At 35.7% G+C, this 13,818-nt stretch overlaps 2 protein-coding genes across 3 annotated transcripts; both read right to left on the bottom strand.

The window, feature by feature from the left end:
• Window positions 1-445: 445 nt before the first annotated feature.
• LOC145620827 (uncharacterized) lies at window positions 446-8,036 on the bottom strand. Of its 2 annotated transcripts, none has more exons than XM_081675545.1 (10): window positions 7,751-8,036; window positions 7,242-7,301; window positions 2,956-3,171; window positions 2,502-2,728; window positions 2,192-2,398; window positions 1,755-1,847; window positions 1,560-1,667; window positions 1,042-1,476; window positions 790-853; window positions 446-700 (listed from the first exon to the last, which is right to left on the bottom strand). In XM_081675545.1, exons 3-9 carry the CDS (start codon window positions 3,152-3,154, stop codon window positions 830-832), a joined length of 1,293 nt encoding a protein of 430 aa, XP_081531671.1. In that variant the 5' UTR covers window positions 3,155-3,171; window positions 7,242-7,301; window positions 7,751-8,036; the 3' UTR covers window positions 446-700; window positions 790-829. The 2 variants fall into 2 exon arrangements, with proteins under 2 accessions (XP_081531671.1, XP_081531669.1); XM_081675543.1 differs by having other exon boundaries at window positions 2,956-3,160.
• On the bottom strand, window positions 3,220-9,817 carry LOC145619806 (uncharacterized). The gene is made up of 5 exons (XM_081674498.1): window positions 9,641-9,817; window positions 3,939-6,214; window positions 3,518-3,832; window positions 3,332-3,437; window positions 3,220-3,240 (listed from the first exon to the last, which is right to left on the bottom strand). The coding sequence occupies exons 1-5, from the start codon at window positions 9,815-9,817 to the stop codon at window positions 3,220-3,222; spliced, it is 2,895 nt and encodes a 964-aa protein (XP_081530624.1).
• Between the last annotated feature and the right edge of the window lie 4,001 nt (window positions 9,818-13,818).

Below are 13,818 nucleotides of genomic sequence, written 5' to 3'. Positions count from 1 at the left end.
CCAAGCGTGATGAATACTGTAGCGATTATAATCGTTGTAAAAGCCTAATCATACCTCAACTGAGATCACATATGATAGCGATTGTAATCGAGGCTATTGCTTTATGGTTGCGTTTGTAATCGACATTATTTGTTAGTTACCGTAGTGAATACAAACACCACCGTTGAAACTTATCGTAGCGAATACAATTGTTACTATTTGTATCTATTGTGGCGAATGAATCGATACATTTGGTAATTTTGGTGGCACTTACAATCAACACTAGTGCTTAATTATAGTGTCAAAAGCAATCGACACTATTTAGTTTTTATTGTAGCGACTAGAATCGATACTAATAGTACTTATTATAGTGTGAAGGATTGACATTATTAGTCTTCTCGGACTGAGAAAGCGGAACTGCTATCTGTAACAAGTATTTGTAATCAATATTATAGAAGTCAAAAAATTCATATTAAAATTCATATTATAAGTTTCCACACTCAAAATTATTATTACATTAAAATAAATATTATAGATCATGATTCCAAAGTATTAACAAATATCACTTCAAATAGTGCAAAGAAAAAAATAATTCCAGTCAGTAGATGAAAACAAATACACTAACAAGAAAAATGTAACAACTACTTAGTATATAATAGTGTAGATAATGTAAAAATTCCCTAAAGAGAGCCAAACTTCATCATATCCAATTTATAATCATCTGCATATAAAAGAGGCAAAAATAAGTTTATTGATACAACTTTAGAGAGATGGAATATGCACTTTAACTTATTATAAAATATTTGTTACCTGATGCCAACAAAAGCATTTGCCGATCAAGTTGTCATGACTAGCCGGTAAAATCGTCATCATCCTATATCATCAAGCCATTGTGATTTGTCAAATTTTCAAACATCTTTAAATAGATAACTTACTTTTATCAATATTTAGAGACAACTTGAAACATGAAAGGTACAACTCTAACACTAATTATTAATCAAGGTCAAAGGCAAGCAATCCAACAAAGTAGCTTTGATTATTAAGATAGATTAAATAACTTACCAATTCATCTACATTGGCTCCCTCTTGAGATGATGGTTTTTTTGGCAGAGTATTTGTTAGAAATTCAACTAACTTAGAGAGATTATCCTCTAAATATTCTTGTCTCTCATGCATCTGTTTCATGTCTTCCTTTGCCTTCTCATGCATTTCTTTCAATTCTTTTTGATGTTTTTCTTGTATCACCTTAATTCTCGCCTCAATTAAATTCTCAAATTGCACATTGTCACAACTATTTGAAGAAATCAAACGTAATTGGCTAGCTGATGAGTTATCTCTTATAATAGACGAACTAACTCCAAAACCAACTCCACGCAGTTTGCCATACTTTTCTGGCTTATTAATAACTTGATCGTATATATCACCCGACCATGCAATTCTTCCTTCAGATTGTTCAACACCACCAGGAATTTCAGCTAGTTTTTCTTTCATCAACTCCTACATTATTGAATCTTTTACAGTTTTGCAATAGTATGTAAAAAAAATATTGTAAGTAGGAGTGTTTTGAATGGTTCACTTACAACAGCTTTAGCTGATTCTTCATCTATCTTTTTTTTATCCTTTGTCTTTCTATCCTTATGAGTATCAATATAAATTTGTGCTCGAGAAGGCTCCACACCATTAATAGTCTGAAATCAGTAACAAAATTCTATAATGAGATAATTTTCTAAGTAAAAGCAAAATTAAAAAGAAATTAAAAAAACTCATTATAAAACCTTTTCTGCTCTTCTGCGAGCAAAACTCTTCCTTCCAGAACAATGAGGCATTTTTTGTTTCAATTGGTTGTTCTTATTCATAGTTGCACGCCTCTAATGAATATCAAAAACACATATTCACAAGTAAGAATATTAGTAAAGTTTACTATATAGCTCACAAGTAACAATAATATAGCCTTAAAAAATAGCATAATATAACATAGTGGACTATGTTTTAAACTAATTAACATGCAGAATGATTTTTCAAAAATTTTGACAGCATCTCCACATAAAATGGGTAAACTAAATTTATTAAACCTGATAGCAGTCCTGCATTTTATATATCCAACAAACAACCAGTACAATATTTCCCAATATCACAACAAAATAAGATAAAAATAAAAAAATTACTCCAAACCAACACTAAAGGGACATAAAGTTAAATAGGAAAAGCATACCTTAGTCTTATCTTGTTCCCAATATGTAATTAATTTCAGCCATTGCTCGATAGGTACACGACCAGGCTTGTTTTCTACTAGTAGGTTCCTATTATGCTTGTTTGGCTCATAATACTCCGCCTTTAATTCTCCTCTAAAATCTTTCACTCTTTCTCCTATAGTCTTTAGAATGAAAGGTTCCCCAATACGTGGAAACGTAAAGCGTGCCTGTAAATTAACAAAATAACAATATTAAGCAAAATTTAATATTGCACCAAAAAAAAAAAGAGAAGAAGATAAGAGAAATGAATAAGGTAATTCTAAATATTACCCTTATCTCATCCATGCACTTATCTTTGTATTCCTTTGGAACCAGTCTCCAATCAGGATGTCCTTGTGGTGCTAGCTCTGGATTTCTCCCTATGGTGCCTATAAAACTAGATAAAAGAGTACTTTCTTCACCAATAGGTTGTCCATAACGATTGAATTTGACAACCCACTTTTCTTCCGGGGATTGGTTCCAGATGTCAGCAAGAATAGTTGGACCTCTACGAGTCACTGGATAAAAAAATTCACAAGTACATAATAGTAGACAATAAATAAAAAATGGCAAAAAAGCTTATTTTATTTTTTATTGAACAACTAGTTTAAGTCAATTACTTAGATACAAGTCTATAATACTCCTTCACAATCACACATTATCGTCCACCAAATTAATACTTTTCTTTGTTTCATGTTTTTTACTGGAAATGTGGTAAAAGGCAATTACTAGATCAAATGCATACCAGAATTTTCTTCACTATCCTGATCATCTTGCATTGATGGATCCATCTCATTTTCTATGGTTGTTTCTTCTCTAGACATTATTTGTTGGACAGTATGCGATGCGTCCATATCTGTATGTTGAGTTTCAGCCATTTCTGTTGAAGTGGAAGGATTCTCCACAGATACTCTGATCTTGTTCAAACGTCTTCTTTTTGCCATCTAGATCTGAAAATGCTCTTAAAGACAATTGAAATATTAAGATAAAAACATATTGATTAAAGATATCACACCCAAGGATCATTCACCTAATAAATAAATTAAAAAATAAAATCATTAAACCATGCTTATTAGGTGATCTAGCTAATCTATTTATTAAAAAAAATAATCAACACTTACAAAATTTTTCAACCAGTCACTAAATTGTTCATTATGCATACGATCTAACTGAAGTTGTGTTGGGCGACTTCGTCGATGAATTCTCTTCAAAAAGGCTATGTGCTCACTGAATAATTCTAAAAAGTCAATAAATTTGAAGTTAATGAATGAAAAGTAAAAATATGGTTGAGTAACAGGGGCTCATACTCTCTTAAAGCTTCAATTTCCTTGCAATCAGAATTAAAAAGCACATATCTATGTGCCTGAACCTCTTGTCTTTCATCCATCATAAATCCTTCAATTTTTCCATAAGGTTGCCCAGTTGAAGCAAAAAGATCAGAAATTTCAGTAGGTTCATCACTAGCTAAAGCATTAGATCTAGTTGAACGGTTTACTCTTCCATCAACATCAGCCATGTATCTTGAGCAGTATGTTAAGCATTCTTGTAGAAGATACCCACTTGCAATTGAACCTTCAGGACATGCTTTATTTCTCACATATGAACTAAGAGTTGATAAGTATCTACATATAATTTAAAAGAAAATTTAGATAAAAGATTGTAAAAATAAAACATAAATTAAAAAAATATATTGAAAACTAATAACAATAGAAGGATAAAATGCATTACCTCTCAATAGGATACATCCAACGATAATGGACTGGACCGGCAATTATAGCCTCATCAGCTAAATGCACCATTATTGTAAAGAATGTTGGGGGAAATATTTTCTCCATATTACAAAGTGTTATAACGACCTTTGACTTAAGATCGGTTAATTCTTGCACAATGAGTGTTTTTGAGCATAATGCTCGGAAAAAGTCACACAGCTCAATCAACACCGAGGCCACTTTTTCAGTTACACTTTCTCGCATAGCAAGAGGAAGAAATAATTGCATCAACACATGGCAATCATGGCTTTTAAGGCCACTTAACTTTCGCTTCATTACACATCGGGAAATGTTTGATGCATAACCATCTGGAAATTTAAAATTCTCCAAAACCTCACAGAAACGATCTTTTGCCGAATTACTTAAGTTATAAGGAGCAGGAGGCAAATAATATTTTCCCTTACTACGTTCAACAGGCCACAAATGTTTTCTTACTCCAATCTCTTTTAAAGTACGGCGAGCTTTCAAGTTGTCCTTTGATTTTTTTGGAACATTCAAAAGAGTATTAATTATATTGTCACACACATTTTTCTCTATGTGCATCACATCAAGATTATGACGCAATTGGACATCCTTCAAATAAGGAAGTTCAAAGAAAATGCTTAATTTTTTCCATGTTTTTTCTTTCACGCCATCAATTTGGCCTGCATGAGTTTTTCCAAGGGTAAAAGAAACATTCTTTAATTGTTCTAGCACATCATATCCAGATGGTGGACTAGGAGCTTGTCTATGTTCTTTGGTATTGTCAAAAGATTTTTCATCATCTCGATACTTATGATCTAAATCAAGATGCATTTGAGTGCCTAAATAACAACACTTTCCACTATTTTTGTATCTCTTAGACCACGTATGCTCATTACAACAAGGACACGCATTTTTACCATATACACACCAACCAGATAAGTTGCCATAAGCAGGAAAATCATTAATCGTCCAAAGAAGGGAAGCATGCATTTGAAAAGTTTCCGTGTTATAAGCATCATATGTGGGCACCCCTACCTCCCATAGCATTTTTAACTCATCTATAAGAGGCTGCAAGTAAATGTCAATATTATTCCCTGGAGCTTTAGGGCCAGGTATTAGGAGTGAAAGCATAAGAAATGGCTTCTTCATGCACAACCATGGTGGCAAGTTATATGCCATTAAAATTACTGGCCATGTACTATGAGTGCTTCTCTTTTCACCAAATGGATTAAAACCATCAGTTGCCAATCCTAATCTGACATTTCGAGGTTCTGATGAGTACTCAGGATATATAGAGTCAAACTTCTTCCAAGCTCCACTATCAGCAGGATGCCTTAAAACACCCTCTTCTTTTTTGCGATCTTTGTCATGCCATATCATTTCTTCGGCAGTTTTAGATGACATGTATAATCTTTGGAGCCTTGGTGTTAAAGGAAAATATCTTAAAACCTTAATCGGAATTTTTTTTCCTTTCTTTGTTTTCGATCTAGATGAAGCCTTACTAGAACTTTCAACAAAAGGTTTCCATCGTGATTCCCCACATACACTACATGTATCATCCGTAGCCTTATCTTTCCAAAAAAGCATACAATCATTTGGGCATGCATCAATTTTCTCACAACTAAGACTGATCTCATCAACAATTTTCCTAGTCTCATATAGAGATTCAGGCAATTTTTCCCCTTCTGGCAGAGCCCTTTTTAAAAGTTTCAATATTTCATTAAATGAATTGTCAGACCATCCAAATGAAGTTTTGATATGATAAAGATGTAAAATAAAGGACAACCTAGAGTAGTCACTACACCCAGGGTATAATTGCATAGTAGCATCTTGTAATAACTTGTTGAACATATCAACATTGCTATTCATATGCTCATCATTGGTTTGTTGATTATCTATATCTGAATCAACTTGACCATCTAAATTAGAAGCATCATTGACAATTTCATCATGAAATCCAAAGGCATCTCCTAACATATGTGTAAGATCAGCAGCAACATTTTTTTCCTGTAAAACTTGGCCATCCCCTAATAATGTAGATGTTGAACCTAATTCATTATTAGTGTACCATTTCTCAAAATCACGCATGGGTCCATTTATTACTAAATGATCGTAAACTTCTTCTTCACTATGCCTATGGTAACGTACGCATTTGCTACAAGGACACGCAATTGTAACATCACAAGCACTTTCAAATGCTAGTTTTACAAATTTAGTTAAGCCATCTTTATATTCCACACTTCCAATGTCATAATCAGCCCAGCTTTTACGCTTGCGATTATCCATAATAAATCACTGTTATTGAAAAATATAATGTGATTCTATGAGAATTATTAAAATTAAAATTTCATATGTATATTATGTAGTCATAATCAGCATATATAAAATTCTAACCAACACCTTATGTGCATATCTTTAACACAACCAATTATTCCATAGAACATGATCATTTTATTATTTAAAGTCATATATGAGTCAATCATATAAGAGAAAAGGCATTTAAGAATCAAACAAATACAAAAAAAGAAGATAAAAGTTGCTTCCTCTAATATCTTTGTTATATTAAGTTGTAAGTAGTACTTGCACTCGCTAGAATTGAAGAATTATATCCTAAAAATGTACTCCCTCCGTGTTTTTTAATGTGCTACACTAAGAAGATGCGCCTGTTTTTTTTTTTTAAAGCATTACACTTTGATTTTTTTGGGCAAAAAGTTACATTTCAATCTCTCCTCTCATAGTTCCCACCCAAACCCACTACTACTTTTCTTATTTTTTCTTTCTTACCATATTTATTACTTTGTATTAAAATATTAGCCTCACTATTTTTCTTTTACAAAATCTTAATACTATAACTACCCCACTTACATCTTAATTTATTTTAAGTAATCAAATTACCAAAAATTATATGCCGTTAAAAGTTTAACACAATGAGCAAAGCTTTTTTTTTTTTTTTTTTTTACTTCGTATCAACTACTATTATTATTTCTTAGCTCTTGTCTTGATTATAGTTATATAATTGAATTAGTCATATACACCTTGAGAAGGTTAACTACTGATATGAATGTTCTTTCACATAATTTGAAAGCTTAAATCTTCTACAGTTTAAAAAATTTTCATTGTCTACTAGCAAGCTATTAAGTTTTATAATATGAACCATATAACATAAAGCAAATTAAACAAATAACAACCACTACCAAACAAAGTAATGAAATATAATCAACACTTACAAAATTTTCAATAACTTCATACAAAACAACAACATATAATTAATTGAACTTTAGAGTTAAGCGCAACTTACAAAAAAAAAATTTGCCGCAACGATAAACTTTAGAGCTTCCAACAATTAAGCCAAAAGAATCTGACAATTGAAAATCAAGAACATGTATAGTCCATTAGTGGAATGAACCGCATAAATCTACTTAATAACAACCACTACAAACTTCTATTTGTAATCAAATATAAAAAAAATCATGAAATATCATAAACTTTAATATACAAAGTTCTTAAATTTCAATGTGACAAATGTAAGTAGTTTCAATTTTAAGACTAGTTGCAAATTTGTGTGATTAGCGTATTTCTTTTATGGTTAATTCTGTAAAAATATCAAATTTCTATACTCTGAAAAATTAAGGGAAAATTAATTACTTGAATTCTTACCAAAATTATACATTCAAGCAATGAATTGATCGAAAATCAATTTACAGAGAGAAGAATTGAGGTAGCAGCATGCAATTATCTTATATCATGAATTCACGAATTAAAATAATAAAAAAGTTGATAATTCAAGTATCAAATTCAATCTTTTACCTTAATCGCTTCTCGAATTTGAAGATCCAAGAGGTAAATTGATCGAGAATTAGATTGCATGTAGAAGAATTGGGGGTTTTTAAAAGGAATAGAGGTTTAGTTTTGCTTAACTGGTGAAATGTGAATCAAACTTAGTAAAACCTAATACTAAAAAAACCCAAATAAATTTTCACGCAAAAATAATTTTTAGTGGGCGGGAGTTCTGTGGTAAAGTCCGGGAAACCAAAAAAAATTTGGTGAAATTTTTAAAGGAAAAAAAATCTCTTATAAGATTTTTAGTGTCGATTCTTGGGTTTAATGTAGCGATTGTCAATTGATACAATATCCATTCTGAGTAATAACTAGAGAATAAAGTGGGACTATTGAAATTTGGTTTTTTTGTACTGATTTTATTGGGGTTAATGTGGCGATTATTATGTGATACGATATCCTTTATTGTTTCCCAAACATCAGTTACATATCGTAGCGAATCTAAAATCACTACGAAATAATCGCCACGGAAAGGTGTTTTTCTTGTAGTGCTAGAGGCTCTACATCATACCCAATGCTATCAAACCCGCATGGCTAGACATTTCAATAAGAAGGTCAAGACTAGAAATATCAAGGTTGGGGACTTGGTATTAAAAGCATTAAGAAAAAATGTTTTGGACCCAAGAGGCAAATTTAGGCCTAATTGGTCCGGACCATACATTGTCAAAACAATCCTGTCAGGAGGCGTGGCTAAGTTAACTGACATGGATGGTAACAAATTTTCAAACATGACAAATCTTGACCAACTTAAGAAATACTACCCATAATTACTTGAGTAAAACACTCAAGAGAGCTACGTTTGGCCTGATTCCTTAAACAAAGGATACGTAGGCAACCCCGACAGGGTGCGGCCACTTTATTTTTTCAAAATTTTGCATCCCAGAATTAAAAAAACATGTCTGCAAAATTGCAAGACTGGCGCCAGAAAAAGGACTCTGTCGCCAGATGACAGCCTTGTCGCCAGGCGACAGAGGTAATTCGTCAGCGACAACCATTTGGGTAACAGCGCCAAGTTTCTGCAAGTGTCTGGGCAAATTTTGTATATTCTGGAAATTTGTTCGACTTCCGTACTCGAATAAATTCTCCGAAAAATAAATAGTGTAATTGTTTTCATTGCTTTAAATGAAAAGTTAATTTAATAAAAGCTGAAATTTTATTAATTAATAAAGAAATTACATTATTGATGAAATAAAAGCTTAAAAATTAACTAAAACAAATTAACATTGTCTAATAAATCAAAGGAAAAACAATGCTCTAATCTTTCTTCTCCTTCTTAATTCTTTTCCAATTTTTGTCCGCATTTTCTTCCTCTTCATCCATAACCTTTGCTAGGAGACATCCATTAGAATATCTACACTCTATTTTAGTATAGATAGTTTTCCCTTCCGCTAAGACCCCGTGTTTCTTCTCCACCCAAGCCTTCTTTTCCGTAGAATCAACTTTTCTTTTTCCTTTGTCTTTCTTAGAACTTTTCTTTCTTGGCATAATAGGAGTTTTGAATTCACTTCTTTCCCCTAGGCGTTCTTTAGCAGGGACTTTTTTGTCACCCAGATGATTCTTCACATCGGTCTTCTCAACCTTGACTTGGGATTTCTGAAGTTTTCCATCAAGCCACTGCTTTACACTGTTTGACAAACTAGGTGGAACCCTGTGGGTAATCACCTCCCATAAGGGCCTACCACTCCAATATTTGTCAAAACGCTCAACTTCTTGCGACACAGGAAATTCATAAGGACGGCGGAGATCTCCTGTAGGGATGGTTTGTGCAAGACCATATTGTCTCTTAACTCTACAAGGGAAATAAAAAGTCAACTTTGATATGATCGGGAGACGGCAGTATGCTTGGCTATTACAACCAACCATCTTCTCAATCTTCCACCAAGAAATGACCCAGTTCAGAGTAAAATCACCAGCAGCAAACACCTTGCTCCACTCACGGCGACCTATCCTCAAAAATCGTTTCTTCCGCCTAACCACGCAATTGGGAGTGTATCTTTCGATATCATCAGGAGGATTAATAAATTTTAGCCTCTCCATGAGTCATATCTGTAAACATACATTTGATTACCATTGCAGTGTAAAAATATTTTTAATTCCTTGTAATTAAGAATAGTATTATTTTATACCTGTAATAAAATTGGAGAACCTCGAAAAGGTGCTTTTGGATTCTTTCTCAATGCATCTAGCCACAACATGGTCTCTCCAACAATTAGTGGCATTGGGTTTCTCCCCGATTCAACTTGTTCTAAAACAGATATGATTATTGCTTGGCCTTCATTATCTTTACCACTAATTAAAAGAAGTTGGCTAAACATGCAAAAGAGGAACGCTCTTCTTTTATAGACATGAAAAAATCCAGAGTTAGGTTTGTCAAAATAATAACGTGCCAATTCTTTCAAATCAACTACATTGCCATGCACTATATTTTTTAAGTCCTTACCCCTTAGATCAAAGAAACGCTCGAAATCTTTGTAATAATATTCACTTACTCTAGGCATTACCGCAAGATCCGTGGAATAAAAGCCTATAATGGCTCCAAATTCTTCCGGTAAAGGGCACATTTCATCATGGAAAAATCTAAAACAGTGAGTATTAATATCCCAAGACTAACCCCCTTTACACCATACATACCCCCCATATGGAAAAAGTCTAATTCTTTTTTCTCTTTGGAAGTTAAAAGATGACACCACTCATTCATATATCCACAAAAAATTCTTTTAGCTAAAGGCATGATTACTAGTTAATTTACTTAATTAATAAACTGGTTAAATTGTGCAGAAAACGTAGGTTCTGGGGGCTATTTATAAGCTTTTTTCACGGCAGAATTCAACTCCTGTAAGAATTAGGAAAATTAACTTTGTCGCCAAGCGACAAGCCTGTCGTGTGGCGACAAAAGCTGTCGCGTGGCGACAGACTCTGTCGTGTGGCGACAAGTTTAATTACGTGGCGCCAGTATTTTTTCAGCAGCGACAGCTGTTACACGTTGAAAACCGTGTTTTACTTGCTCGAATTCAACTTTGACTTGACTTATCCTTATTATTTTCCTTTTTTATCCATACACTTTTTTACCCTTATTATTATTATTATTATTATTATTATTTTATTAAGCTTAATTAATTTTAGGCTTATTCTTAGTAATTATACTTTTGTTCCTTCATTTTTCATTTTTCTTTTTTGGGGGAGAGAGTCGGTACCCTCCACTAATATTAAAAATGACGGAAATTTTTACGCAAAAATTACACTTTCTCACACACTCACACGCACAATAAAAAATAAAATAAGAGATAAAATGTTTAATACATAATAAGTGCATATATACAAAGTGTCTAATACATGAGTCATGTAAATAAAAATAGACAAAGTCCTACAAAGTCAAAATAAATAAAATACAGGTACAACTATGGTGCAGGAGGTCGCAAATGGTGAGGGACACCAAAAGTGTCGAAGAAAGTCCTACTCCGTGGAGTATGTCCATCACCATCCCCCGAACCACCAGGCGGCGCAAACTGCAACTCAGGGCCAGGCCATCTAACCTTACCTTGGTACCCGACGGAAAGAGTCTGGGGATGCAAAGACTGCTGCGACGACGAGCCAACCTCGTACGTCCTACCACCCATCCCACCTCGGCTGGTCGGCCCGGTCGAAGCATCCTCAGGAGATGATGCTGAGTCCTCTACAGCGGTGGCCTCAGAACGACCACCCCGACCACCTGAAGTAGTCCGACGACGCCTCGAGTCAGACCTAGTAGTCTCTCTCCTAGGTTCAGGTCTCGACCGAGTGCGTGGAGAAGGAATAGGCTGTCCCTGCAAAAGTAAATCAAAGTTAGCAAATGCAAGTAAAAGGCAAGATAAAGATGCTAAATGTAAGGAATAATACCTCCTCAGCGTCGTTGCTACGATAGGTAGCACGGTTTCGTAACCTCACGAGCTGGCTGCGAAAGGCGTCTATGCACCTAGCCATAGCTGTCACCACCTTGCGAGAAAACTGCCAAAGTAACGAAGTCAGTAACAACTATAGACCGAATATAAAGACAAGATAAGTGAAGTTACTCACTCGAGTCTGGTGACGAGGAATAGAACGCTCCACAAACTGCTCCCCCTCTGGGGCTGGTGGAATGAGCTCCTCGATCGGCCCGTACATGCCCTGGTAGCGTATGGACATCCTCGGGGGAATGAACACCCTAGGACCGGCCTGGTAAGAATAAAAGATTAGGAAAATACTTGGGGGCTACCTAAAGAAAGACGAATCAAATAAATAAAAGCATACCGCTGCCTCCTCTAAAAGGACAGGAGCCGGCGCTAGCAACGGTAGCAGGTCCTCCTCGTAACTCTGCTCGAGGAGAACGTAGGATCTCCAAGGAGTACCCCGAGAAGATCCACTGGCTCGATCCCGCTGCAAGGCATCATGAAACATATGCCGAGGTGGAGAAGCAGGAACTACAAAGACGTCTGAGGAGTGCTGAATGGCTACCCTCTCCCCTAGGTAGACCACCGTGTCGTACGTCCCCAGAAAATAACGACGCTCAGCAGTATACTGCGCGCGCCAGCGCAGGAATAGGAAAAGCAGCCCAGGGTCGATAGACCGAGCTGGGCTCCTACAAAATCACTATGTAAGGAACCAATACCAAAAGGCGATAAAAGAGAAAAGTAGTAGTTATAGAAACCTACCGAGAGGATCATCTCTCGAAGGCGTAGCACCTCCGGTGGACCTCTGCGGCCTCTCCAACTAGCAGCAATGGGGAGCACGCGAGGAGAAGGCCTCGCAGGTGCAAGTGAGGGGAAATACTCGTAGAACCAGATCTATATGAAAGGCAAAAGTCAGTAAAGATTATGCTTCTAACCTAGAGTTAAATCTCAAAAAGAAAAGAGACATACCTCTACGACCCTCCAAAAGCTGGAAAGGGCCACCTCTCCAGACAAGGCCCTGTGACGACAAGAACGCCGCAGGCCCAATAGAAAGTCCGCATAGGCCATGCTAGCCCAGTCATATGTCCCGACCAATTGAAGGTCGTGAACGGCGGACAAGTAGTAAAGAAGTACTCTACTACCTCGATCAGGGGAAAACGTCCCTGACAGCAAGATCAACACAAAGATGCACACCCGCTGCTCTCGGGTGGTGGCATCATCCTCAAAAGCTGCAGCCAGTGTGCAGCGACGAATGCATCGGGAACTCATCTGTCCCGACTCGCATTACCACGTCGGACTCGCTCCGACAGGTGGTGAACTGGTGCATGGAACAAGGTGCGCTCGTCCCAGTCTGGCATGAGACCCAACCTTGAGGTAGAAGGCACATCCTCGCCCTCGCTAGTAGGCTCGTCCTCTCTGCGCGAGTCCCTCGATCGAGAGCCAGAACCACGTCGTTTAGCCATGCTAAAGTATATAAAAGTAATTAATTTTAAGGCTCTACAGTATCTAAGGTTTGCCTAGGCCGCATGATACTATATTCGCAAAACAGAGAACGTAGTACTAAAACTGAGCAAAAATTCAACTAAGCATGTAAGCATTTTTCAAGCAAACAAACAATTTCTTGCAAACATATGATGAATATGGTGACAAATTGTACAAGCAAAAGCAGTAAAAATGCGAAGAACGAGTCACATTGGTCTTCAAGACCTCAAGAGGTCCAACAATGGTGAATTGCCCATTTCTTCACCAAATTGAGTCAAACAAGTCTCAAAATACTCCCAAGTCAATATACAAGCATAATTAAAAAAATTCAAGGCATAAAATTCAACAAACAAAGCAAATTAAGCAAGAACATTTTTGAATTTTTCGAAAATTCGCGAACAAGAACGTGCAATTCATCAAAAACCGAGTAGAGTTTGAGCAAAACTTACATAGATCGGGAAAATAGATGAATTAAGCTTCGATTTGCAACAAGTTTGAGCGAATTTGGTTGAGAAATGAGTGAGAACGAGCGATTTGAAGTTTTTTGTGAAAACGAACAAGCAGAGCAGCAAAATGAGAAAGAAGAAGAAGACGGGTTTTAAAACCCCGATTCTGTTGCCAAACGACAGGATTGTCGCGAGGCGACAGACG

This window comes from Chenopodium album, chromosome 27 (genome assembly GCF_948465745.1).
Source record: "Chenopodium album chromosome 27, dcCheAlbu1.1, whole genome shotgun sequence".
Taxonomy (NCBI): Eukaryota; Viridiplantae; Streptophyta; class Magnoliopsida; order Caryophyllales; family Amaranthaceae; genus Chenopodium; species Chenopodium album.
The sequence above is the reverse complement of the archived record's forward strand: the minus strand, read 5'-3'. Positions and strand labels throughout refer to the sequence as shown.